This window comes from Epargyreus clarus, unplaced genomic scaffold, assembly GCF_041222505.1.
Source record: "Epargyreus clarus isolate Ecla_fem2 unplaced genomic scaffold, WU_Ecla_fem_2.2 ptg000018l, whole genome shotgun sequence".
NCBI lineage: Eukaryota > Metazoa > Arthropoda > Insecta > Lepidoptera > Hesperiidae > Epargyreus > Epargyreus clarus.
In genome coordinates, this window is record NW_027332226.1 from 16,039,225 (window position 1) to 16,064,839 (window position 25,615).

The 25,615-nt window shown below is 41.8% G+C and overlaps 2 protein-coding genes across 2 annotated transcripts in view; both read left to right on the forward strand.

The window, feature by feature from the left end:
- Window positions 1–13,259, forward strand: part of mv (lysosomal-trafficking regulator mauve) — a 49,476-nt gene extending 36,217 nt beyond the window's left edge. The window contains exons 33-54 of the mRNA XM_073082804.1: window positions 493–660; window positions 1,076–1,165; window positions 1,264–1,398; window positions 1,614–1,778; window positions 2,523–2,700; window positions 2,846–3,058; window positions 3,333–3,535; window positions 3,657–3,883; window positions 3,960–4,150; window positions 4,312–4,455; window positions 4,542–4,707; window positions 4,926–5,433; window positions 5,512–5,659; window positions 5,787–5,927; window positions 6,707–6,921; window positions 7,597–7,749; window positions 8,384–8,567; window positions 9,990–10,141; window positions 10,458–10,702; window positions 11,181–11,452; window positions 11,605–11,788; window positions 12,091–13,259. Coding sequence (XP_072938905.1) covers window positions 493–660; window positions 1,076–1,165; window positions 1,264–1,398; window positions 1,614–1,778; window positions 2,523–2,700; window positions 2,846–3,058; window positions 3,333–3,535; window positions 3,657–3,883; window positions 3,960–4,150; window positions 4,312–4,455; window positions 4,542–4,707; window positions 4,926–5,433; window positions 5,512–5,659; window positions 5,787–5,927; window positions 6,707–6,921; window positions 7,597–7,749; window positions 8,384–8,567; window positions 9,990–10,141; window positions 10,458–10,702; window positions 11,181–11,452; window positions 11,605–11,788; window positions 12,091–12,223 — 4,215 coding nt within the window. The 3' untranslated portion in view covers window positions 12,224–13,259. The remainder of the gene's footprint in view (window positions 1–492; window positions 661–1,075; window positions 1,166–1,263; window positions 1,399–1,613; window positions 1,779–2,522; window positions 2,701–2,845; window positions 3,059–3,332; window positions 3,536–3,656; window positions 3,884–3,959; window positions 4,151–4,311; window positions 4,456–4,541; window positions 4,708–4,925; window positions 5,434–5,511; window positions 5,660–5,786; window positions 5,928–6,706; window positions 6,922–7,596; window positions 7,750–8,383; window positions 8,568–9,989; window positions 10,142–10,457; window positions 10,703–11,180; window positions 11,453–11,604; window positions 11,789–12,090) is intronic.
- Window positions 13,260–14,388: 1,129 nt separating this feature from the next.
- On the forward strand, window positions 14,389–25,423 carry LOC140749525 (U4/U6.U5 tri-snRNP-associated protein 1). The gene is made up of 16 exons (XM_073082605.1): window positions 14,389–14,687; window positions 16,176–16,281; window positions 16,627–16,991; window positions 17,085–17,217; window positions 17,332–17,437; window positions 18,722–18,844; window positions 19,212–19,325; window positions 19,639–19,821; window positions 20,149–20,277; window positions 20,368–20,455; window positions 20,908–21,056; window positions 22,006–22,170; window positions 22,338–22,443; window positions 22,758–22,932; window positions 23,453–23,684; window positions 24,199–25,423. Exons 1-16 carry the CDS (start codon window positions 14,549–14,551, stop codon window positions 24,322–24,324), a joined length of 2,439 nt encoding a protein of 812 aa, XP_072938706.1. The 5' UTR covers window positions 14,389–14,548; the 3' UTR covers window positions 24,325–25,423.
- The last annotated feature ends 192 nt before the right edge of the window (window positions 25,424–25,615 follow it).

Sequence of the window (25,615 nt, forward strand, 5' to 3'; positions counted from 1 at the left end):
GCTAGGGAAAAAGTTATTTTAAAAAAGTAATGATGCAGTTTTAGTTTTTATCAAAATCGGCCTCGTAACTCCTTTCAGCATTTTTCGCTAATCCTTATAGTTTCGGATTTGGCCCTGAAGGCCCGTTTTAAAAATTCACCTGTATAGTATATAGTAGAGCGAAATAATAAAAAGTTCATCTTTTTATTGAAGTGTATTGTTTAATAAATTCAGATTGATTTCACTACTCTATACCAATGCCGTGGGTGAGTTTTCGTATATGTATTTTTAAGTGTCAATAATAATTAATAATGGAGGTAAAAGTAAATATCAATATTTATTTCGTGTAGAACTATGTCTAAAGCGAGCGTATCGTGGACGTGTATTGCTACGTATTTACTATAATGGTGCTGCACGTGAAACGTTTAATAAGAGGAACGGGATTGTTCCCGAAGTATGTGAAAGCAGTTATATAAAATACTAAAGCTGGAACTGACGGGTGGGTGTGCGCAGGCGGCGGGCGGCGCGCTGCGCGCGGAGCGGCTGCTGGTGCTGGCGCAGCACCGCGCGGCGGGCGTGCGCGCGGCCGTGGTGCGCGCCACCGCCGCGCTGCAGGCGCGCGCGCCCGCCGCGCTCGCCGCCGCGCTCGGCGGCTGCTTCTACGTGCACCTCGCCAACCAGGCCAGTACACGCTTACATCTTAACACTGTATATTTGTGCTAAATAATATTCATATAGATTGTTATCAGAAAAAAATATTTCTTATTCAATTATGTATTCAATATATGATACAGTAAATTTCATATACATATTATAATTCCATTAATTGACTTTGAGACAAGTACTAAAATACTCATATCCAAAATATTTAAATTTATCAATAGGCTACCAAGTCATAAAAGTTTTACCATTTTCATTAAAAAATATACGCAGGCAGTGAAAATTTACCAAGTATCTCATTTTCTAGCGGTATTTATAATATTCGATCAATTTCATGAATTATATCATATATTTATTATCATTGAACTAAACTACATGTTATTCGCTTTTAAACAATAAATATCAAACAATTAATATGAACATCGAAAATTATTAGATTGCCCTGTATCCGGGTTCGTGGGAGCTGGTGACGGCGTGCGCGGCTCTTCTCACTAAATGCGATGTACCACTAGAAGATCAACTCGATGTAAGTATAAAATCAAAACAATTTAAGAAAATATTGTAATAAAAGAATACACATAATATTATTTTGTGCAAAATTAATGTGAATGTGTCAAATGGCAGGAGGACATCTGGATGGACGTGGGCGAGGACGTGGCCGTGCGCAGCCCGCCGCTGCTGGCGCTGCTGCCCACGTGCTTGGACAACGTGCCGCTCGCGCACCACATTATAGCTATATTACACAAGCTGATTGACAAGGTATATAATTCGTTAATAAACCTTACATGGGCTCGTCGTGACTTGGGATTCATATATTTTATGCTAGAATTTTTTAACTTCAGTCGTTTTGAAATTCTACACCTTAAATATACTTCAATCAAGACGTATAACATTCGGTCCCTATTTAATAAGTTTGTCTAGAAATAAGAAGTGTTACATTAGTAAACCGACGAAACGAATGCATGTTGTTCCAGTCGTCGGCCAAGGCGCTAGCGGAGGTGGCGCTGGCGGAGGTGTGCGTGCGCGCGCTGCGGGCGCTGGCGGCGGCGGCGGGGGCGGCGGCGGGCGCGGCCGACCTGCGCGCCGCGCTCGCCGCGCTGCTGGCGCATCTGGCCCGTGCTCCCGCCGCCACGCCGCAAGTAAGCCACACTGCAGGACACATTCTACCGGTTTTACATATTAAACTCGTGTTTTCATTTACTTTTAATAATAAAGTGCCTGGATGACCGAGCTTTTTTCGGTGTTGTAATAGTAAAACAAAAATACCGATTATTTGAAACAAAAAATCACGAGAACAATTATTTTTCTCACAAAAAAAAGGAACTCGAAAAAAAGAGAAAAAATATAAGATGACAGTCGGACCGAGATTTGAACCCGGGTTTTGTGCGTTTTATGGCGCCCGATTTCCCGAATAGCGGTTAAAACAAGATATTCTGAAGATAAAACTTAGCTAGGTCGATTTAAAGTCCCCGAAACCCGCTGAATACGAAATTTCAAGAAAATCGTTGGAGCCATTGATATACAGGGTGAATTTTTCAAATAGGCCTTCAGGGCCAAATACGAAACTATAATTCTTATAGTATCGGATTTGGCCCTGAAAGCTCGTTTGAAAAATTCACCCTGTATATATAAATACAAGAATTGCTCGTTTAAAGGTATTAGATCATCGTGAAAGTTTCCTTATAAACCTCACCGATACAGGATAAAACATTTTGCAAGTAATACATGCTGTATCACTGTTGTTCCCTTCCTAATAAAAACTTGAGCGAATTGTTTTTTTTTTAAACAACGAGCTTTTTTAAATTAATTTCATTCTTAAATTTGTTTCCTATGCGTTGGATGGATGGAATAAAAATAATAAAGCTTTCCTCAATTACTGTTAGATGGTAGTGGACATCCACCACATGCTGACATATGTGGAGCAGAGCTCGGCGGAGAGTAGCGTGCAACGAGTGGCTCGCGATGCGCAGATAGCGCTGTACTGCGCGCAGCTCGATCATCTAGAGGAGCGTCTGCGTGACACGTACACGAGTCAGACCAAGACTAATTACTTTACTAACGGTACAAATATCCACGTTTCATTTAAATAGATTTTAATGACGACATTTATTGTATTGTATGTATTCATGACGTGTTCGTTACAATATTCAATAATTATTAAGTAAAAATAAAATAAATTGAAGGTGTATTGCTTTTTGTGTGTCAGTGTTATCGTCGGCGATGGAGAGCAGCCTGGCGGGCGGCGGCGGGCGCGGCGGGCGGGCGGCGCGCGGCGGGCGGGCGGAGCGCGCGGAGCTCAGCGCGCGCCACGCCGACACGCTCGCGCGCGCCGTCGCCTTCCTGCTCACGCTGTCGCCGAGACAGGACCTCCAGCCCGAGGCGGACTTCTTCGAGCGGATCTTCAATACCTTGCTCATGGGTCATTATGGTTCACCGTTACGATACTATTTTCGTCCTATTTAGCGTCTCGGCTAGGCCCATGTGCGAATCTGGCAAATTTTTAATTTTATGCCACTGGTATTATTCGATTGTGCATCTAATAATGATAATTAGGTTACTAGAAGAAGCTAATTATTATCATTATTACTAATTAAAATAATATATTTTGTAGAAAAAACACTTCTTTCAGTCAATTTACAGTCAGTAAATGTAATTTATAAACAGCGCGTGATACAAGCGTGTCCGTTCTGCAGGTGTGTGCGGGCCGTCGCGCGGCAAGTGGTGGTCGGCGGGCGCGGCGGAGTGCGCGGGCGCGCTGCACGCCGCCTTCTGGTGGGCGCTGGCGCCGGCGCCGGGCGCGCGCGCGCTGCAGCCGCGCCTGCTGCGCGCGCTGTACCGCGCGCCGCGCGAGGTGCTGCGACACCTCACGCCGCGCGACCCCTCCGCCAGCAGGAAGGTTACCATCCTTCTTGTCGTCCTTAATGAATTGATGCGAAACAATTTGTATTTATTTCTTAATCGACTCGAGCTTAATATGCTACTATACGTGAAGTAATCCAACGGTCCCGTGCACGCAGCTGTCGGTGTACCTGACGTGCGCGGTGCAGGCGGCGCACTCGGCGGCGGTGCTGCAGCCGGCGCATGCGCTGGAGCTGTGCGTGACGGACTGGGCGCGCGACTGGGCGGTGCGCGCGCAGGCGCCGCAGCCGGACCGCCTGCCGCCCGCCGCGCTGCCCGCCGAGGCCGCGCGCCTGCTCGCCGCCGACGAGCGCCGCGCCGCCCGCAGCCGCGCCGCCATCGGCAAGTCAGTCCACCACTGATTTCCTCCATATTTTCTCTGTATCGATATAAGATTATTTTATGACTGCGATTTCTGGCAGGTCTGTGTTCAGCCGCGAGGCGCAATGCGCCCGCGCGTGCGAGGCGGCCATGGCGGCGACGCGGAGGGTGGTGGAGACGCAGAACGCGGAACGCAAGGCCTTCCTCGAGCACCTGCGCGCCGCGCTCGCGCGACACGCCGCCGCCGCGCAGCGCGCCGCCCGCCGCCTAGCCGCGCACACTCACGAGCGCGGTATGCACACATATCTATCTAATAAAATTGCATTAATACATAATATAGTACTAATTATATCAACAATAATTACACGAAGATTCACTTAATAAATTATAAATCACGTTATCAGTATGACCTTTTTCTATTAAATTTTCTTATACATTAATTTTATGCCATAGCGGTATGGTGGAGTCCTCGCGGGCAGCCGGCGGCGTGGGCTCTGGATAGTACAGAAGGCCCGGGCCGCGTGCGAGTGCGCTTGCGCCGCGCGCATTTACGTATCCCGGCACGCTGCTTTCAGCCAAAGTATAGATACAAGGCAGGTAAGTGTTATACGAATAACAGTAAGTAAAAATCAGTGATGGCCGATATCGGCGTCTCGAGTGGTACATTTCGACGGTCTGTTCAGAGTCAGCGAAGGAGCCGGGCCCGCTGAGCAGCGTGCTGGGCGGCAGCGAGCGGCGCGGCGGCGTGGCGGCGCGCCTGCAGCTGCACGAGACCGTGGCGTGCATGGCGCGCGTCGTGCACGTCACCGTCGCCAGCGAGACGCCCGGCGAGCTGCTGCTCACCGACAGGTACCTCGCCTTCAGTTACTATGTATTCGAAATTTATGTATCGATATTTCGGTTAATATTCGTCCCTTACCCTTTCATTTGTTACATTTTTATTTAATTGTTTGTTAATATTAATATTCAATAACATTGTCGACAGATATTCGATGTACTCTAAAAATATATGTATGTGACGTCGACACGTCGTTTTAAGGGATTTTCGTGACTTATATTATCGTCAGGTGTATCCACTTCGTCCCGGAGGAGAGCGCGGCGGCGGGCGCGGCGGCGGGCGCGGACGCGGAGGCGGGCGCGCTCTGCTGGGCGCTGGGCGCGGTGCGCGGCGCGGCCACGCGGCGCTGGTGCCTGCAGGAGCGCGCGCTGGAGCTTTTCCTGCACTCGGGCCGCGCGCACCTGCTGGCCTTCGCCGACGCCGACGAGCGCGCCGCCTTCCTCAAGCACCTGGCGCGCCACCACCCGCCCGAGCGCAGCGAGCCCGACGCGCTCGCCGACGCCATGGCGCAGTGGCGCAACGGCACCATCACCAACTGGGAGTACCTCATGACGCTCAACGGGCTCGCCGGCCGCTCCTACAACGACCTCATGCAGTACCCCGTGCTGCCCTTCGTGCTCGCCGACTACACCTCGCGCATCCTCGACCTCACCGACCCGGCCACCTTCCGCGACCTCTCCAAGCCCATGGCCGTCCAGAACAAGAACCGCGAGCAGCACTACATAAAAACTTACAACGTAGGTAGCGCCAGACCCCCATCCTATATGATTAATCAATTATTTTGCACCAAAAATTACACCCCGTTTAATTTACAGGACCTAAAAGCGGCGCGACGGGAGGGCTGCAGCCCGCTGCTGTCGCGGCAGCCGCACCACTACGCCTCGCTGTACTCTAACTCCGGCGGCGTGTTACATTATCTAGTCAGAGTTCCGCCATTCACGGAACTTTTCCTCAATTACCAAGGTTATATCTTAACCCTTATATTAATAATTACTATTCTCATCATTTTTTTGTGATAAAATCTTTAACTTTATATTTTCTTTAAAAAATATTTTCTATAGAAGTATAACAATTGATATTTTGATAACAGACAATAATTTTGACATGCCGGACCGCACGTTCCACTCGCTGGCGACGACGTGGCGGCTCATCACAAACGACTCTCCCACGGACGTCAAGGAGCTCATTCCAGAGCTATTTTATCTGCCAGAAATGTTTTACAATAATGAAGGTTTGTTCAATCTAGACTACATAGAGTTTTGAATAAAATTTTGTGTAGCGTAGTTACTTAATTATGTTTGTCCAGGGCGTTGTGGCCTATATGTTGTGGAAAATTTAAAAGCTTATCATTCTGACGTTTTCATACTTTATTTATTTCTTTATTATTATGTTTCACCAACAAAGTATACACCAACAATCGGTAAAGGTATAAAAAAAGAAATCAGACACAGGTACAAGTGCTACCTCAATTATAGGTGCCAACTACAATGCAAATAATAAACCAACATAAAATAGTATAGGAACTAAAAAGGAAATAATTGAATGAAATTGTAAATATTGAAATATAAATTAATAAAATAATTGTAAACTGTTAACAGTTAAATTACTTATAACAAATATAAATTACATGTTTATTAACGGTTGTGTTTGCTTGTTAAGCTTGATGTACTTTTATTTAGTAAAAATATAATTATTGTATTTGTACGGGTTGAGACGTGATCCAATACAATATTTGGATGATAGAAAATGATAGAGATTTATAGAAATAACTGATTTATTAAGAACTCGTATTGCTTAGATGATAGCGAATGATGGAGGAGCACGCGACCGATATTGATAGAGCTCATTAGCGTACTAACTTAAATGCATCAATGTAGCGTAAACTGCTGATGCTACCAAATGTACTGTCGTGGCCCGTACAGTATTTATAAACATGATATTTATGATCGGTTTTTATATAACGCTAGTGGCTGATTTTGTACGGTAATGATGTGTATGCGACACGTGCAGGTCTGGAGCTGGGCGTGCGGCAGTGCGGCGCGCGCGTGGACGGCGTGTCGCTGGCGCGCTGGGCGGCCGACGCGCGGCTGTTCACGCTGCTGCACCGCCACGCGCTCGAGGCGCCGCACGTGGCCGAGCGCCTGCCGCTCTGGATCGACCTCGTCTTCGGCTGCAAGCAGACCGGCCAGGCCGCCATCGACGCCATCAACGTCTTCCCCGCATGCGTGCGTACACATGCGTCACCTTACATAATGTTGGAAGTAGCGAACGAAAGTGCAGTCCAATTCATGATAAGTGGCTACTGCCCGAGAAAATCTGTGATCAACTCGTGATACAACGTTAAAATTAGGTTCTAACTTGAAGTCAATTTACGAATGAGCGGTCTGTGGAACGCTTGTTGATTTCGCGCTAGTTATTTTTTTTATGTCACTGTTGTACTACTGTATGTTCACTGATTTGAATTTAATACTGTGATACTGATTGCCATATATAAAAAATATGAAGATCATAACTTTACATCATTTATTCTTATAGTACTTTTAATAACCTTTCTCAGTTTGATAATCTACATTATAGTTACAAAATAATATTACGGATATAAATATAAGGTGGTATAGTCCGCATAAAACTGCTAGTCCGCTCTGAATATAGTGTGATGTAGAGCTGAGTCTTATGTTATATAAGTTAGTGTTAGAGTAATATTAAGTTAGTTATAATAAAGCCTTCGTTCAATAAACACGCCTCTTCAATACATACGAGCCTGCTACATCACTACATGGCGACCCTGCCAGTCCAGGAATCGCGTCGCCATAGCAAATTGTATGACTACACCTGACACACACGACCTACACACGATAATACCTAGTTCCATTCGTCTAACGTACCTTCGGACATTGCAGACGTACTACGGGTTCGACCCGACGGCGCTGGAGGACGAGCTGGACCGCACGGCGGCGGCGGCCATGGTGCGCACGTACGGCCAGGCGCCGCGCCAGCTGCTGCGCGCGCCGCACCCGCAGCGCCTCGCCGACCTGCTGCACCGACCCGACGACGTGAGCGAACTATACTAGTTATATATGACCAATGTTTTTATTAAATGTAAACCCAATTTTAAACACAAATATTCAATTTAGTGTAGCGCCTGTTATAGCGCATGTTCAACATGGAGTATGAAGAACTTTATATAAATATAATTTATAGTATAAAATTACATAAGAAATATTACTTGTATGTACCAATGTATGATTGTGACAGTAATCAATAATTCTCGTAATCGTATTTTGACAGTTGTGATATACAAATAGTATTAAAAAATATATTAAATACTACGATACTGATTAACATGTATTTTACCTACTTATATTTTTATTTTATCATTTTATCACTTTAATTTTGTTTTATGGTTTCAAATTGGACGTAGTTATGCAAAATGGATCCAACCGCTTTTTTTAATTACTATCGCAAATTGCATCTCCACATCAACTTTCGTATATGCAAAAAATATTCAAGCTGCATGGTACATTTTTTCTTTTGAAATATACATATATCAGTGATACCAACCATAAATTAAGCAATTTAACTTTTACTAAAAGACCTATTTTCTCAGACGCTAGTTTTTGTGGTTGCATCTATTTTGCATAACTACGTCCAATTTGTCTGAACAGTTACATATGTATGTGTGTGCAGAGCGTGCCGGTGTGGGACGGCGTGCGCGGCGCGCGCTGGGGCCGCTACTGCGGCTCGCCCGGCGCGCCCGCCGCCGCGCCCGCCGCGCGCCGCGCCGCCGCCGCGCCCGCCGCGCTGCAGCCGCTGCCGCACGCGCGCGCCGCCGCGCTCGCCGCGCCCCACACCGCGCTCGTGCCGCTGCACGGTCTGTACCTGGAATAACTAATACTGTACTTTATATATTAACTTGGAACTCGTACATTACTTAACATTATTCACTCCTAACAAGAAAATGTAACCAGTTTTGACAATTGAAATTGTCACTGTCATCTATTTTCGTGTTTGAAAAATATTAAAAAAATGTAGTTTTTAGAACAATTAACGAATGAAACGATATTTCTCCGCAGTCTTTCTTCGATTTCGTGTTTTTGCACCACTTAACTGCGCATGTTGGCATTGTTCCGCGTAAATTACACCATGACAGCCATTAAATTGCTGACACATTTGTCAGACGTTTAAGCCATTTAATGATTCCTTCAATTACAAGGCGGTGAGATATCTATACTTATCTATGTTGTTACTAAACAATTAAAATTAGGGCTGTACAATTTAACCGGCCAAGCCGGCTAAAAAAGTTAGCTAAATTAATTAGCTAGCTAACCGATAGGCTTAGCTAATTTAACCGGTTAACTTAATTAGCTCAGCTAATTAGCCAACGGCTAACCGGCTAATTTTTTTTTCAGCTATTCACTGATTCTTTACTTACAGACAGGTTCAAAAAATAATAATAATAATTTTTTATGACAAAAATAACGTAAATAACGAAAGTAATTTATTTAATTAATTAACACTTAACAATATTTTGTTTATGAAAATGGCTCTTAAATTAATTATTGTTTTTTTTTTTTTATATATTTAACCTAACATAAGGCAGACGGGCTACCTGATGGAAAGCAGTCACCGTCGCCTATGGACATTTGCAACACCAGAGGAGTCGCCAATGCATCGCCGGCTTTGGAATATCACATGTGATAACTACTAGAAAATTATAACAGCGCACCAAAAAACATCGGCTAAAAAACGAACTACTGTACAAGTTAACGTCACCATTAAAAAAAATCAAAAAACGCGCGCAATTTAAATCTTGTATTAAAACAAATTTTATGGTAATAATTTGCTGTAGTATTTATCAAAGACTATCATTTTCAATTATATTATTTTCTAAAAACTATTATTTATACTCACATAATTATTTTTAGTAAACATAATTATTTAAATTATTGATAAAATATTAAATAAGTAAATTTCGCGACTATCGTTTGTTTAAACAAAAAAAAGAGCCTTAATATTATTTTTTGAAGCTTTCTATAGAAAAGGAATCAGTGAATAGCTGAAAAAAAAAATTAGCCGGTTAGCCCGTTAGCCGTTAGCTAATTAGCTGAGCAAATTAAGTTAACCGGTTAAATTAGCTAAGCCTATCGGTTAGCTAGCTAATTAATTTAGCTAACTTTTTTAGCCGGCTTGGCCGGTTAAATAGTACAGCCCTAATTAAAATGTATTATATCGATGAGTAAAATATGTCTTTAGTATGTACAAAAATATTTTATATGAGTAAATATTCGCACAGAGGAATCCGTGCCTATGGGTAGCTCGAAGGGTGCGCCGGCGAGCGAGGCGTACGGCGTGCTGTCGTGGGCGCACGCGGACGACATGCTGCGGCTGCGGCGCCGCCGAGACCTGCCGCCCGACGTGCTCATGCACGTGCCGCCCGCGCATCAGGTATGTTGCTACTATCGTTATATGTCTGTCTATCGAACCTATATTTACAGTATATGAATACTTTGCGACCCCTGCTACCTACCTTGAAACGTAGAATGAAATGTGTATCGATTGCGCGACTACAGATGCTAACGCGTTGTAACAAGACTTCTACGACATTTGTAAGAAATTATTTAATAAAACTGTCAATACCATAAAGGTAAAAAGTTGAATATTGTTGCGTAAATTGTAAAATTAGCATTCAAAATGATTTCGATAGTAAAATGCTTTCGATATGTAACGTGAATGTTTTCAAATCGTGTGAGCGTCGTTTTAGATAACGGTGGTGGCGCCGTGGTGTGCCGGCGGGTCGCGGCGCTGGGGCGCGTTCCTGGGGCACGCGTCGGGGCGCGTGACGGCGCTGCGCGTTCGCGCGGGCGCCGGCGCCGCGCCGCCCGCCGCGCGCACGCGTCTGCTGCACGCGCACGTGGCGCGCGTCGCCGACGTCGCCGTGTGCGCGCCCGCCAGCCTGCTCGTCACCGCTAGCGACGACGGCATCGTCGTCATCTGGGACCTTAACGAGTGAGTATGCTACGTAAATCTTCGCTTGAAAAGTTTTCTTATAATTTATCATTAAAAAGGTTTCCTGTGAATTTTTCACAGGAAACCTTTTTAATGATATAGCTATAATGAAGGTGGTAGAACTCTTTGTGGTTCGACTCCGGGGGACCACCGCCACACCTTTTTTTGCCTTATAACAGCAGTGTTAAGCGCTGCTGTGTTCTGGTTTGGAGGGTGTGATAAGGGAGAGATGCTTTCCACGGGCGTTTCATCTTAGTCCTCAGAAGTAGCGGCGCATCTATGGCCGACCTCAGGTAGGAATATCTAATTCTATGTGGGGTTGACTACAGATGTCCATGGTCGGCAGTAGCCACTTACCATCAGGTGAACTGCATACTCGTCTGCTACTCTTATATTATAAAAAAAAAATACTACCCGCAACTATTTTTACGAAAAGAAATTTATAAAGAATTTTTATAATGGCTTCTACGATTCGTAGGTTATCGTATATCCGCACATTACCAAATCGGGGCATGTTGCCCGTGCGGCGCGTTGCGGTGAGCGAGACGCTGAGCGACGTGGCCACCGTGCACTCGCTGACCGCCCCGCCGCCCAGCCCGCCCTCAGCCCTCGAGCCGCCGCCCGCCCTCGCTCCGCCGCCCGCCCACTGCAACGGTGACAGCGATATCGAATCTGATTCCTATGAGAAGGACGCGGCGCACAAGTATAAATCACTCATAAGAGTACACACTGTCAATGCTAGCTTTGTCGGTAAGTTGTATTTACGATAGTATATTTCTTAGATTTATATAAACTAGAGAATTATTATTCAATAAACTGCTTCATAACCCTGTTAATCCCACCATTTAACTGTTATAAATTACAATATTATATATTTGTTAAAATATCGTCATATTCTACAGGTAGTGTAAAAGTATCAGAATTAGTTACGAGTATCTGCTATTCTAACGCGCCAGAGGGCGTTAGTGTCAACTGTATCGCGGCCGGCCTAGACACGGGTGCCATCCGGTTATATTCCTCCTGGGACCTGCGCCCCGTCACAGTCATACCGCCACCCGGCCGCTCCCCTGGACCCGCTGCACTTAGGTTTGTGTGATAAAATATACTAAGAGCATATAAAATGGAATATGTTAGCCATCTGATGGTAAGATCAGATATGATAATATGATCATGATAGTTTTATTCCCGTCCCTGAACTTCAGGTAGAATTGGGGTTGGCTACAAGTGCATTGCAAATCTCGAGGGTAGAATTGGAAGGCCTCGTCCCTCATCCCTCTATCCCTTATTCCCCCATGATGTGAAGTAAATGTGGTGGTAATACCGCCCGAGTCGAACCGAGCAGGATCCTACCACTTGCGTTAGCGGTTGAGGTGTGCGTTCCGTTCCAGCGTGGCGTACAGCACGGACTCGCAGGTGCTGTTCGCGTCGTACGCGGACGGCGCGGCGGTGGCGTGGGAGAGCGCGGAGGCGGGCGCGCGGGCGGCGGCGCCGCGCCTGCTGCCCGCGCACGCGCTGCTGTGACGGCCCGCGCGCCGCGCCCGCGCCCGCCCCGCGCTGCCCGCCTTCGTGCTGCTCTGAACCACCTTCACCGTCTTCGTGCTACCGTACACTCGGCTCGTACGTGATGCGGTCCATCGTTGTTTTATTATATGAACTCCTACTTATTTATGTAAACATACTTGCAACCCTGGCGAGTGAATGCATTTCTACGTTAGTTCCGATAACAAGAAATCTATATTACGATTAGTAACTTACGAAAAGTCATTCCTTCCTTTAAATAATGTGTTAAATTAAAATTGAATAAATACAAAATTTTAAACGCTCATTGATTTAAATGGAATTGAAGGCTTATAGCACTTATTTTTCTAAAAACGACTAAAATTGGGCTCAATAAAAAAACATTTGCTCTTCTATAAAGATTTATGTAATAAATCAGCCAAAATTATTAATATACATAATTAACGATAAGTACCGAGTCTTCCAATGATCCATAATAAAAAAGCAATATTTACTTATGTAGTTATTTTAGCACCAAAAATCTGTTTAAAAAGTTATACCTTAAGGATATTTTTATTGTAAGGAAATAATAGCATAAAAGTATTGATTCCCGGCATTATTTGGTACGGTAACCTCGTTTTTATTTTCATCTCAGTTGCATAACGTAGAATAACTATTTTTATATAAACATTCCGATAGAAGTAAGATATGTGTGATAGATTGGACACATATTGACTGACTGAATGTACACGAGTAAACGTTTTTTTTGTGTTGTTGTGTTTTTGTTTAATTTTATAAAATTTGTAATATTTCAAAATTTTACATGTAAAGTGAAATGTATTACAAGTAAAACACTTTTTTAATATAATGATTTAAATTCTATAACAATGAAGGCTATGCTTTATGTGAAGATGATTTATTTTTTATTATATAAACAGGAAAATATTTATGTGTTATGATAATACGATGGCAGCTGTTAATGAATTGCAGAACATATCTACACGAATTTATTGCCTATGATGATGATTGTTAAAGTTGGAAATAAAACATTTTTAATAAATTGTCTTTAATTTATTTCTATAAGATTCAATACATTATTAAGATTGTTGTTAAGTTTTCATCCCTTAGCAATGAATACCAAGTATTGTTCATGTTGGTCGGCGGTAAATCACAAAGGGCTTTAATTACAATAACAAGGTAATAATTATTTCATTATTAGGAAGTGCTGAAAAGTAGGTTTACAAGGTGCAGGTTATCCACAGTGAATTAGGAATTATCAAGCAACTACTTGGCAATAACTCCCTCTACTCCGAAAGTGTTTGAGTATTTATAATATTGAGCTACTCTATCAGGGAACGTGTGTATACGAGTAGAGTATATCAGTGACTAAGCTTAACCACAAAACAAATACAGGTCTGTGGCTTAACCCATAAAAACCTTACTACACTATTATTCATTGTAAGCAACGCGAAACCTCAAAATCTCTAAATAATGTAGATAGCTGTTGATTCAATTAGATTGATCAAACTTTTAACTCTATTTTTAACCGACTTCAAAAAGGAGATGATTCTCAATTTGGCCGGTATATTTTTTTATGTATGTACACGACTTACCCCGCCGTTAGTGGACCGATTTCAATTATTCTTTTTTTATTGTGTAGAGACGAGCTGGAAGTTGGTCGGCTCATATTTGACACGCTGTTTACGCCGTTATCGAACGAAATATATTGAGCGCCGACTTCAGAACTATGAACTAAACCAACATTTATTTGAATTATTTTTTACTTTGTAGTGACAAAGAAGTCGGTTGTATTTTTTTTGTTTTTTTTTTTTTTTGCCTAGTAGCAATTTTCAGCGCAGTTTTCTGAAGGGTGGGGTAAGGATAAGTGATACTTATCCTAGGCATTCCAGCTTAGTCTTCAGGACTAGCGGCACATCTGTGGACAACCTCAGGTAGGAATCTAATCTTATATGGGATGTCCATCTGTCTGTAAGTGTAGTGAACCCATGCAGCAGTACTAGGCAGTAGCCACTTATCATCAAGTGGACTGCATCAAAGAGTGACTGCATGCTCGTCAGCTACTTTTATATTATATAAAAATGTATTAAATATTTTATAAAGTCTGTGGAACTATGGATAGATAATGTTTGCCTGTTGTCTTGTCACGTATACAAACTATTTGTATAAAATTGGCAAAATGAAAATGGCGGCGTTTGCTGTCATAATTTGTCATTGTCGTTGTCATTAATTTTATTGTAGAGGTGTGTTTATTTGTGATTATTACATTATTATAAGTCATCTTATTTTTAAAAGAACTATAAACACCTTGATCACAAAGAAAATCGTAAAATGGGATCTAAAAAACACAAAAAGGAGTCTAAAAAGAAGAAGCATAGGAGTAGGTCTCGGTCCCCGTTAGACAGCGAGGAGCGCGAGAGGAAACGACATAAGAAACACAAGGATCGCAAGAAGGACCGCTCCCCCGACGGTAAGCTCCACTCTCCGCCTTGACTGATAACAAACGCCGGTGGCTGGTGATGATTTTCGTTTACTTATAGCCAGAAATCATTATTGCGCATTGTGGCGCCTTACTTGGCAATAACGCATCTTGAAAGGTTATAATATATGTTGATAAGTTTGTAGGAAATCATCACGAGTACGGCGCTTCCTTCAGTTGACATGATAATGGCATATTCTGCTCGTATTTCAGAATGGTGGCATTCGAGATGACTGTGCATCCCGAGTGCGTCTTCGTGAGGTAGGTATTGTAGCTAACAACACTAAGAATTCTATCAGAGATAAATGTTACTTGATAGTTCATCATTCACCAGTAATGGTTGTGTACCGACTCAGTGAAGTGGACTTGTGGGTAAAGTTGTATTTCTGAGCTACTTATTAATGTTATCATTCTGTGTGATTATAAATATAAACATAGATACATAATCCTTATTTAGGCACATCTTATTGTTTCAATTTCATTCAAATATTTTATAAAAACCTTCACATCTACATTGCATATTAATTTAAAAGTTAAAAGTGTTGTATAAAACACTTATTTCCTGTGAGTACTTTGCATATTTCTGTAAAGACTTTCAATAATTAAATAAAAAAGGGGTTTCTTTTTAAACTTCATAATCTACCTAGATATAGGCTCTGATTTTGGTCCCTGATGGATGCTATGTCCTATGCATACAGCATTATTTTGCTGTCTTCTTCACATCTTCAGTCAAACTGGTAGTAGAATCAGTGCTTTTTCTTCTATGTTTTGCTTCATAGTGCAAATGATTACAAACTTATAAAATGGTTGTTTTTTGAAGACACGTGCAGATACTTCAATTATATTTTTTTAATAGCTCACTTTTTGTTTAAGTTAAATCTGAAAGCATTTAATATATTATAATGTAACAGATGACAAAAAATTCTTATAAAGACCAATTTTTAACATTGATTACATCTGACGTCTTATTTATTGAAGGTCCACCAATGTAGCATACACCTTGGTATACTTAAATTACTGAATGGTGTGAACAAAATATTTGTTGAATTTATGAGGATAGTGTACTTCTACAACTAAATATAAAGAAAAAATGTATTGTTAAGAAATAAATATTAAATTTGGTTTCATTACATATTTTTTTAATCATATAAATAAAAGAAAATATTTATTATAAGCACAGATAAAATACCCATGTGTTGCAAAACAGACTAGGTCATGATCATAATTATGCTGCATTTAAGTAAAAAAATGTGAAATACTGCCTGTGTCACATAATATATGGGTATATGTTATTTACCTTGCCATATTGCTTTGGTATAAAGTAAAGTTAAGATTCATATTGGTACAATTGTATATCAGAATGCTCTATGATTATGTTGTCAGTAATATTTAATAGTTTACATGCAACTATAATTTAATTTATCCAAACAACCAAGCTATCAATGTAGTTGCTACATAACCTATGCAATGTTGTTGCAGTGGAGGAGGTGCCGGTAGGATCGCACGCTCAGCAGCAGAACGGCAAGGACAGTCGTAGCCGCAGTGGAAGTGAGCCTGCCGATCGAGCCCGGGACAAAAATAGTGGGTAAGTGCTGTTCCATTTAATACTTTTTGTCATTGTGTAATGTAATTTGTAAATAATGATGTTTTTGAATTAGCTATATCCTGTGAAGCTATTTGAGAAACCTGTGCTAAGTAGTTATGGTACATAAGTAGCAATAATTTAAAAGAAGAATATGTTTGTTGTACATTGCAGTCCTTACTTACCCTTCATAAAAAATAAATATGGAATAACTCCTGAGCTTATACACAAGTTGTACAGTCGTTAAAAGTGTCAACAAAATTTAATTTATATTCATTCATTGTGTAGTCTTTTTCTAACAATCACTGTTTAAAAAATTTCATATAAGCATTATTCATAATAATTTAGGGATAGGAGCTACGACCCCGAGCGCGACCGCGAACGGGATCACGACCGCGAGCGCGAACGTGAACGGGACCATGATCGCGAACGCGACCGGGAACGGGACCATGACCGGGAAAGGGACCATGACCGTGAGCGCGAGCGTGAACGGGACCATGACCGGGAACGGGACCATGACCGTGAGCGCGAGCGTGAACGGGAGCGTGAGCGTGAACGTGAACGTGATCGTGAGCGCGAGAAGTCGCGCGGGCGCGCGGCGTCGCCGGCGGAGGTGGGCGGCGCGGCGCAGGAGAGCATGTCCGTGGAGGACACCAACCGCCTGCGCGCCAAGCTCGGCCTCAAGCCGCTCGAGGTCAATGAGAAGCCCGCAGGTTTGTGTTTGTAACTCAATTATTAACTTGCTCTTATGGTTTATCTACATTTTTTATTACTGAATGATGTTATTAACTTTGTACTTGTTGCAGAGGACGGTAAGATCAAAGACGACCTGGGTGAGTTCTACCACAAGCCGGCCGCCAACCTGTCCGAGCAGCGGAAGGCCGAGAAGCTGCGCGAGCGCCTTCGCGAGCGGAAAGAGAAGCGCGCGCTCGAACAAAAGTAAATGTCTTTATTAAATCTTTAAGAAAGTAGTGATTACATAAAATGCATGATAAGGTTATTACAACAACTATTTTAATATGTAACATTATATAACATATATTAATTATATAGATTACAGACTACTCTTCTGGCGGAGGGGTCGGACGACGAGGATGCAGCCGCCTGGATCACGAAATCGCGGGTGATCGAGAAAGAGAAGAAAGAAGCTGCTAAAAGGGTAATTTGTGGTGTTTAATTTAAAGCATATACTATACTTTTATATTAGTCAATTTCTTACAGTTCAATGTTCGCAATGTTATATGTATACTAATCGTTTAATTTTTCGTGTGTGAATGAATGTTTGTATTGTGTCATTATAATGAAACTTTTCTGGTTATAGTATAATAAAAGATTGTTATGTGACTGATGTGAGGTCTATAAAAGTTTTTAATGATGATAAAACAATTTCTTCACTCTTGTAATAGCCGTATTTAGCCCTGTTGATTTTGGTCGGAATGTGTGAATCCGAAATGCATTTATGATTTATCTCAGGTAGAAATTAAATTGCAGTTAAAGTTTTTTATAGATGTCAATGCGCGGTAATGTTTGTTTCTATAAGATGGTATGCATACTGTAATTTAGCAGTTGTGCATTTTGTTTATTTATTTATTTACGTGCTAACAGCAACACATACAATACATTATATAGTAGTTAGTAGTACACTATAGTAATATTCACAATAATAAGGCTCGTATGAGTGCCATTTATAAGCGTGAACAACGTTTATATATTAGTTTATATTTTTAATTTGTATGGAATAAATCGAACCATACGAAACCATTATAGTGTTGACTGAGCATGGTAATACTAAAACAACCGCAACTGTTGCCCACAAGTTTCGATCTGTGCCATTTAACTATGATATAAGTGTTATAGTAGGGGAGCCTACAATGCTAAATGTGCACAAACTCGAGCGTTATTGGGACTTATACGATTTTGTGGATTAGACGTTAGAATGAAGAAAAGGTTATATGATATTTTTCAGATATGATATGATTCAGCTGGGTTCTTATTCTGACTATTTGAAAAAAATATAGTATGAGAATGTATGAAGAATAATATATTTTCCTAAAAATTAGCCTTTTCATTTAGTTTGTGATACATCATTACTTCCCAGGGATTCATGCTAATAAGTGACACTATCAGATAGCATAAAAATACAGGGTGCTTTTTTTTTCATTACTTCGACGTGTGGTAATCGGCAGATTATGATGTTTCCCGTTTTCTACCATTATTTCTTTTATATTAAAAAAGGAAAATTGACCGCGCTCGAGTATGACCAGTGATCGATTTTTTTGATTGTGCAAATCCCCCTTAAATAGAAATCTCATTTATAGTTTAGGATATTTCACAGGGTGTAAAGTATCTTCCATATCTTAGTCTGCCGCGCTCGAGACACTCCCGAAATCCCCTCTCGGGCTCCCCAAGTGTAACTTTTTTTATTAAGTGAATGTCTATGCAGGCGGCGATGCTGGACGAGATGGACGAGGCGTTCGGCGTGTCGGCGCTGCTGGCGGCGGACGCGCGCGCGGCGTACGGCGCGCGCCAGCTGCGCGGCCTGCGCGTCGCGCACGACATCGACACCGTACGTCACACGCTATATTCGCTATATTATCGTACACACTTCAATTTAATATTTGATATACGCACATATAATCCCACTGAATATCATTTACACCCTAGCTGTACACACACGGATGATTGTAAAGTTCACCTAAGTAACATAAATCAAATATGCTACGGTTATTAATTAAATTCGAGTTAAACTTTTAATACTTTGTTCTATAAAATAGTAAATCGATCCATGCATGTCCCTTGCTGGGAATCTTTTGGATTGATAACGAATGAGAGCACATGATACTATCATGTAATTCCATCACTTGTATGAGCTATCTAGAGTTAACTTAAAAAGTTAATGCCCATATTATCTAAAAATAATGTATGTTACGCAGTTGGCGGATGAGCGCGAGACTGTGCTGACGCTGGCAGACAAGGAGGTGCTGGCCGAGGACGCCGAGGACGTGCTCGTCAACGTTAATATGGTCGACGACGAGCGCTACAAGAAGGTGAGACACATTTCAATTCATACTCCCACTGTGTAACGGTTTTTTGAAGTATAGTTATGTAACATTTTTATCTTCAAATTGTTACTTTCTTAGTGTCAAGTATGAATTTCTTCTTGAAATTTGAAAGTATTGAACCTATAGATCACCCAGACCAATTCTTTATTTAACAGTATAATTCAGTTTGATGGATAAGCGATTATCCCATTAGGTAGACATTAGTGTTTTACTCTAAGTTGTGATGATATTGTAGGTTATAAATAGGAAGAAATTGAAAGACATTAAGCATTCATATGTAACACACACTTCCCGGCAGAACATCTCGGAGCGCAAGAAGGCGCTGGCGGGCTACCAGGCGTACGACGAGGAGGCGGAGCTGGCGGCGGCGCTGGGCGCGCGGCCCGTGCTCGCCAAGTACGACGAGCCCGCGCCGCGCGCCGCCGGCTTCACCATCGGCGACGACGCCGCGCTGCACGCCAAGCGCTTCCGCGACATGATGGTGAGCGAATATACACTATCCAAACGTCTTTCAAAATAAAAATTATATTCGCTACAGCCACGTAATATACTTGTAGCTCCCAAGTTTCCATTGTTAATTTATCGTAATAATATATTTATATATGGTATCGACCGTATAATGAAATGGTATATATCAATTTAATTTTAATTTATTTTGATAAAGAAAAAGTATTCAGCATAAAAGTTATCATCAATATTCTGATATATTTAATGTATTTTCTTATATGTTTAATGTATACTAGTAAAAAGTACATTATTGTTGGTAATTATCTTATTCTCTATATATTATTTTTTTTATATTTTACAGAGACAAGAGCGTATGGCGGGCGGCCCAGACAAGCGGTTGGAATCACTGGTGCTGCCGCAGCTTAGACTCGCGTCCGATTATATGGACGAGCACGAAATTGAAGCAAAGTTCAAGAAATTCAAGAAAAAGGTACTTAATTAAATTACTTGAAATACTGGTAAGGTTTTTGTATTATTTTATTTTGGTATAATATATTATTTATAATTCTTTATGTTTTAGGGCAAGATACGAAAGAAGCCCAAGGCGGAACCAATTAGTGTGGAAGACTATGACGCCGGCATTGCGCCTCTAGAGACAGACGATACAGGTATAAAAATCTTTGTTTAGAAATGTTTTAAATTCAAATTTGATTTATAGTAAAGTTATCTATTAATTTAGTTCAGTTTCTAATTTGTGTGAGTGATCGTCAAGAGTCAGACGCCTGTGAAAACTGGTTTAAACCGCACGTGGCGAGCGAGTTGCTTCAATCTTTTTGTTGGTGTGCACACACATCGATTCAAACGTGAGATCATTAATCTCGGAATATCTTATATATAAAATTCTCGTGTCAAAATCTTAGTTAATCCTCTGAGACGGCTTTATCCATTTTCACCAAATTTTATATGCATATTCAGTAGGTCTGAGAATCGACTACTATCTATTTTTCGGACCCCTAAGTGATAAGGGTCGGTCCACCCTTAACATTTTTTTTATTTATATGGTAACACAACATTTGCGGGGTCCGCTAGTCGTGTTATAATATGCGGGCGTGTGTGGCAGAGGTGAAGGCGGAGCACTGCGGCGGCGGCGCGGCGCTGGACGAGGAGGAGCTGGAGCCGGACGGCGAGCTGCAGGCGGCGCTGGCGCGCGCGCGCCGCCTGCGCCAGGCCGCGCCCGCGCAGCAGCCGGAAGCTCCGCTGGTGCCCAAGGTACGATTGACACGGTATAGTCTGCGCCGAGTCAGCGGTAGCCTAGTGGTTAAGAATCTCGGCCTCTCGATCGAGGGGCCGAAGTTCAAATTTCTTGATTTCTCGAAGACCTGCGTATTAAAAAATAATTACCACTCGCTAAAACGGCGAAAGAAAATATCGTGAGGAAACCTGCATACCTGAGAGACTTATAAAAAATAATCTCAAAGGTATGTGACTTGTATACGCACTTGGCCAGGGCGGTGGACTGTGGCCTAATCCTTCTCATTCTGAGAGGAGACCCGTGCCCAGCAGTGGGACAATAATGGGTTGATGATGATGATGAGTCCGCTCCGAATATAGAAACGAGTCGCGTCACAATAGATATTGCAGATATTACCGTAATGAAGATAGCGCGGGAACCTCCCGGCACTCGTCGGCTACCCGCTCTCGCCCACGTTATGTTACGGAGTATTTGCTACCTAAACCTGCGCGCAACAACTTCAGAGCAGACTATCAATTTAGCGCGGACTATACTAACAATAAGAAATACGACAATAAAGCGTATGCGTACTATACTCACGTAAGAAGTTATATTACTTTAGCGTATAAAATAAAAACCTATAAAAAGATTAAGTGTATTGATATGACGAAACCAAAAAGTATTAAAAAAGATATTATTAGAAGAACGGTATACCTTTGATAGTTGCCTTTTCTACAAATTTTACGACATTGATTAGCCAAGTTTATTGTGTCCGTTTTATTTGTCGGTTTTGTAACAATTTACTATATAACGTACGAATAATTTTTCACAAGCCTTAAAAGAAGTTCTTTCTTTTTTCTAATGTTAAAACGACAGTTCTTAGCTACTCGTTTTATATTCCAACATTATCATTATTCAGATTGAAACTGCTATCTATGTGGTTTGCATTGCTTTGCACATGATTTAACCTTATTTAACCTTATTCAGATTGAAGAAATCTTAGAGAAACTGAAAGAAGAGGAACAACAGGACGTCGAGATGGAGGACAGCAGTACCATGGTGCTGGATGCCACCGCGGAGTTCTGCCGCACGCTCGGCGACATACCCACCTACGGACTCGCTGGCAATCGCGAACACGCTGCCGAGATCATGGTATGAGCTAACAAAGATATTGTTAACTTTTTTATATACAAAGAAGGTTTATTAATAACAATAAATATGGTTTTAAACATTACCTTAGTTCCCTTTCGTTTAGATATAATTATAGGATTAATATTTAAAATAGGTAAATATCTGGTTAAAATATGGTTCGTTTGCAGGATTTCGAGCAGGAGCACGTTGAGGTGGAGCCCGAGCCTGAGGCTAACGCGGGCGCCTGGAGTCGCGTCGACGTCAACAGCGACAAGCCCGCTGACCTCGCCTCAGGTATGCTTGGGTTTACTATTAACATTGAAAAGTTGTAGTAATTTATGATAATTTGCATTACCTGGATAGCTTTATGTCTACATTTAAGGAAAAAATTATGGAAGTAATGCAAGCAGTTCATTTATTTGATAATTTAAATACCTACTTATTTTTAATATTTAATATCGGGCATAAATAAGATGCTCATGGAGTTATTAAAAAATTAGGTCGATAAATAATATTTCGATGTCTCACGAGGAGGCGTTAATATTTGTCGGAGTATCTGCTACTTTATATGTATACATGACGATAACTGTGAGCGCGTGTGCGTGCAGGCGCGGGCGGCGGGCTGGAGGCGGAGCCGGCGCTGGGCGCGGGCGTGGCGGGCGCGCTGCGGCTGGCGCTGAGCAAGGGCTACCTGGAGCGCGCCGGCGCCGCGCCCGCGCCGCCCGCGCGCCGCACCGCGCTGCCCGCCGCCGTCTACTCCATCGAGGACAAGACGCTCACCAGGTAACCCCCACCCCCACCACGCACCCCCGCTGCATGCCATCCACTGTGGTTCCATTCCGGCGGCCACATCTATTTCTGCCTAATAACACCAGTGTTAGGCGCTGCCGTGTACCGTTTTGAAGGGTGTGGCAAAGGAGAAATACTTTTCAGAGGCGTTCCGACTATGTCCTCGGGAGTAGCGGTGCATCGGTGGCCGACCTCAGGTAGGAATATCTGATCCTATCTGGGGTTGATTACAGATGTCCATGGGCGGCAGAAGGCTCTTACCATCGGATGGACTGCACGCTCGTCTGCTACTCCTATATTATGAAAAAAAATATCACCTCGCAAAACCTAAAAATACCAATAGTATACTACACTGCTGTATGGACAATACACGATACCCCACTACATGTAATTAAAAAATCATGACCACTACCACCATAATCGTCTTATTATGAAACTATATTATAAGCTACAAAATTATACCACACAAAGTAACCTATAGGATTATCGACTGATATATATTTGTTCCCGGCAGCGAGGACGACAAGTACGGGCGGCGCGAGCGCGGACACGGGCACTCGGGCCCGCTGACGGAGTTCCGCGAGAAGAGCCAGTTCCGGCCCAACATCAAGCTGGAGTACGTGGACGACGACGGCCGCGCGCTCTGCCCCAAGGAGGCCTTCCGCTACCTCTCGCACAAGTTCCACGGCAAGGGGCCCGGCAAGAACAAGCAGGAGAAGCGCATCAAGAAGCAGGTGCAGGAGGGGGTAAGTCGCGTTACTTATCTTTATCTTAGGTGTTATCAAATAAAAATATGAATATCTTAACTAATAAAGGCGAATGTAGCCAATTTTAGTGTATACTTAACTTCTACTTGAGTGATCATTCTTACGCATGCATAATTAATTCTTTTTACATAATATGGTCTAGATATGAAAAACATCATCATCGACCCATTATCGTCCCACTGCTGGGCACGGGTCCCTTCTCATAATGAGAAGGATTAGGCCATAGTCCAGCGCGCTGGCCAAGTGCGTATTGGTAGACTCCACATATCTTTGAGATTTCTTTTTGATAAATCTCTCAGGTATGCAGGTTTCCTCACGATGTTTTCCTTCACAGTTTAAGCAAGTGATAATTAATTTCTAATACACACATATTTTTGAAAAATAAGCCTGGGTCTTGAACCTCGGACCCCTCGATCGAGAGGCCGAGTTTCTTAACCACTAGGCTATCACTGCTATTAATAAATATTAAGATTTATACAAAATTTGCCTACAGCTTATGAAGAAGATGAGTTCGACGGACACACCGCTGGGCACGCTGCAGATGTTGCAGCAGAAGCAGCGCGAGACGCAGTCGCCCTTCGTGCTGCTCAGCGGCGCCAAGAAGGACCCCGCCCCATAACATTGCATTTATACCACTTCAGTGTGCATGTTTATTTGGCATTATTATGAGAACAGTAACACTATATCTCAGAACAATAACAAGTTCAGAGTGAGTGAAAGTGTAAAACAACCTCTTGGTACGAAGTGTAGGCAGATGTGCTGTATCTGATTTGAAATAGTTTACTTATGAAATTTACTATACTACTAGTTTTTCCCAACGTATTTCATCAAATTTTGACTATTATAACAATGAATTCAGAAATGTGTGACCACTGCCTACTATTCGTCTGAGCAGGTTCGCTATATACATTTCAATTACTCTGAGGACCATAAAACAGTTATTAGAAAAGATTTCAGTAAAAACTACTATTAATGATAAAAAAATATAACTTTCCTCATCATTTGCCAATAAACAGTTCGATCTTTGCATCAGTTCAAAGTAGAATGCTAGATGAACACATTAGTAACTATTTGCTCGTGTATGCAACATGTGATACACGTTACATTAGAACATAACATTACAAATTTAAAAAAAAAAGTTGTCTTCCCTATTTTCACCATTAAGGAATGAATTTTCACTATAGTGTTTCGTAGTTATAATTTACGTCAAATAAAGAACTCTCATAAAAATCCGTACTAACAACTTCATCGTCTGTCCGTGAAACAACCCCGCAGCACCTGCTGTAAGATGGGTTCTATTACAAAACGGACGTAGGCATTATTTAGTAAACCACTAAGGTTTATACTTTAACGTTAAAATATAGGTACTTGTTTTTACATTCTATTGCACCAATATAACCAGACAATATTATTGACAAATGTAATACATTATTATAAAAGGGTTTTTAAAAGTGAAAAATAATTTTGTACGAAATTATTAAATTATATCTTTTGAGACAATGTAGACAATTACAACTCAATTACTCGTAGACTGCAACAATTATCGCTAAAAAAATGTTGCTAAAATAGTTTTATATACAAAACAAGGTGTAGAATCTAAAATTTATTGTATTTCAAGATTTTTTACCAATGTAATTAACACTGTATCCGTTGTGCATTATTAGTCAATATTTACGTTGTAGACTTTGCCAAGTTAATTAATAAATATATATCACCCACGATTATATTTTATTATATGTTCCTACTGTACTTTTTAAGTTGTGCATAGACTTATGTTTGGACTTTTTATTCCATGGAGAAGTAAATAATAAACAACGCTGCCACATTGATTTCTCCCTTAAACCGTCAGAAGTTGGTGTTACATGCATGTATTAGTGTTTTAAATACTGTATGTAGTATGTAAATAGGCA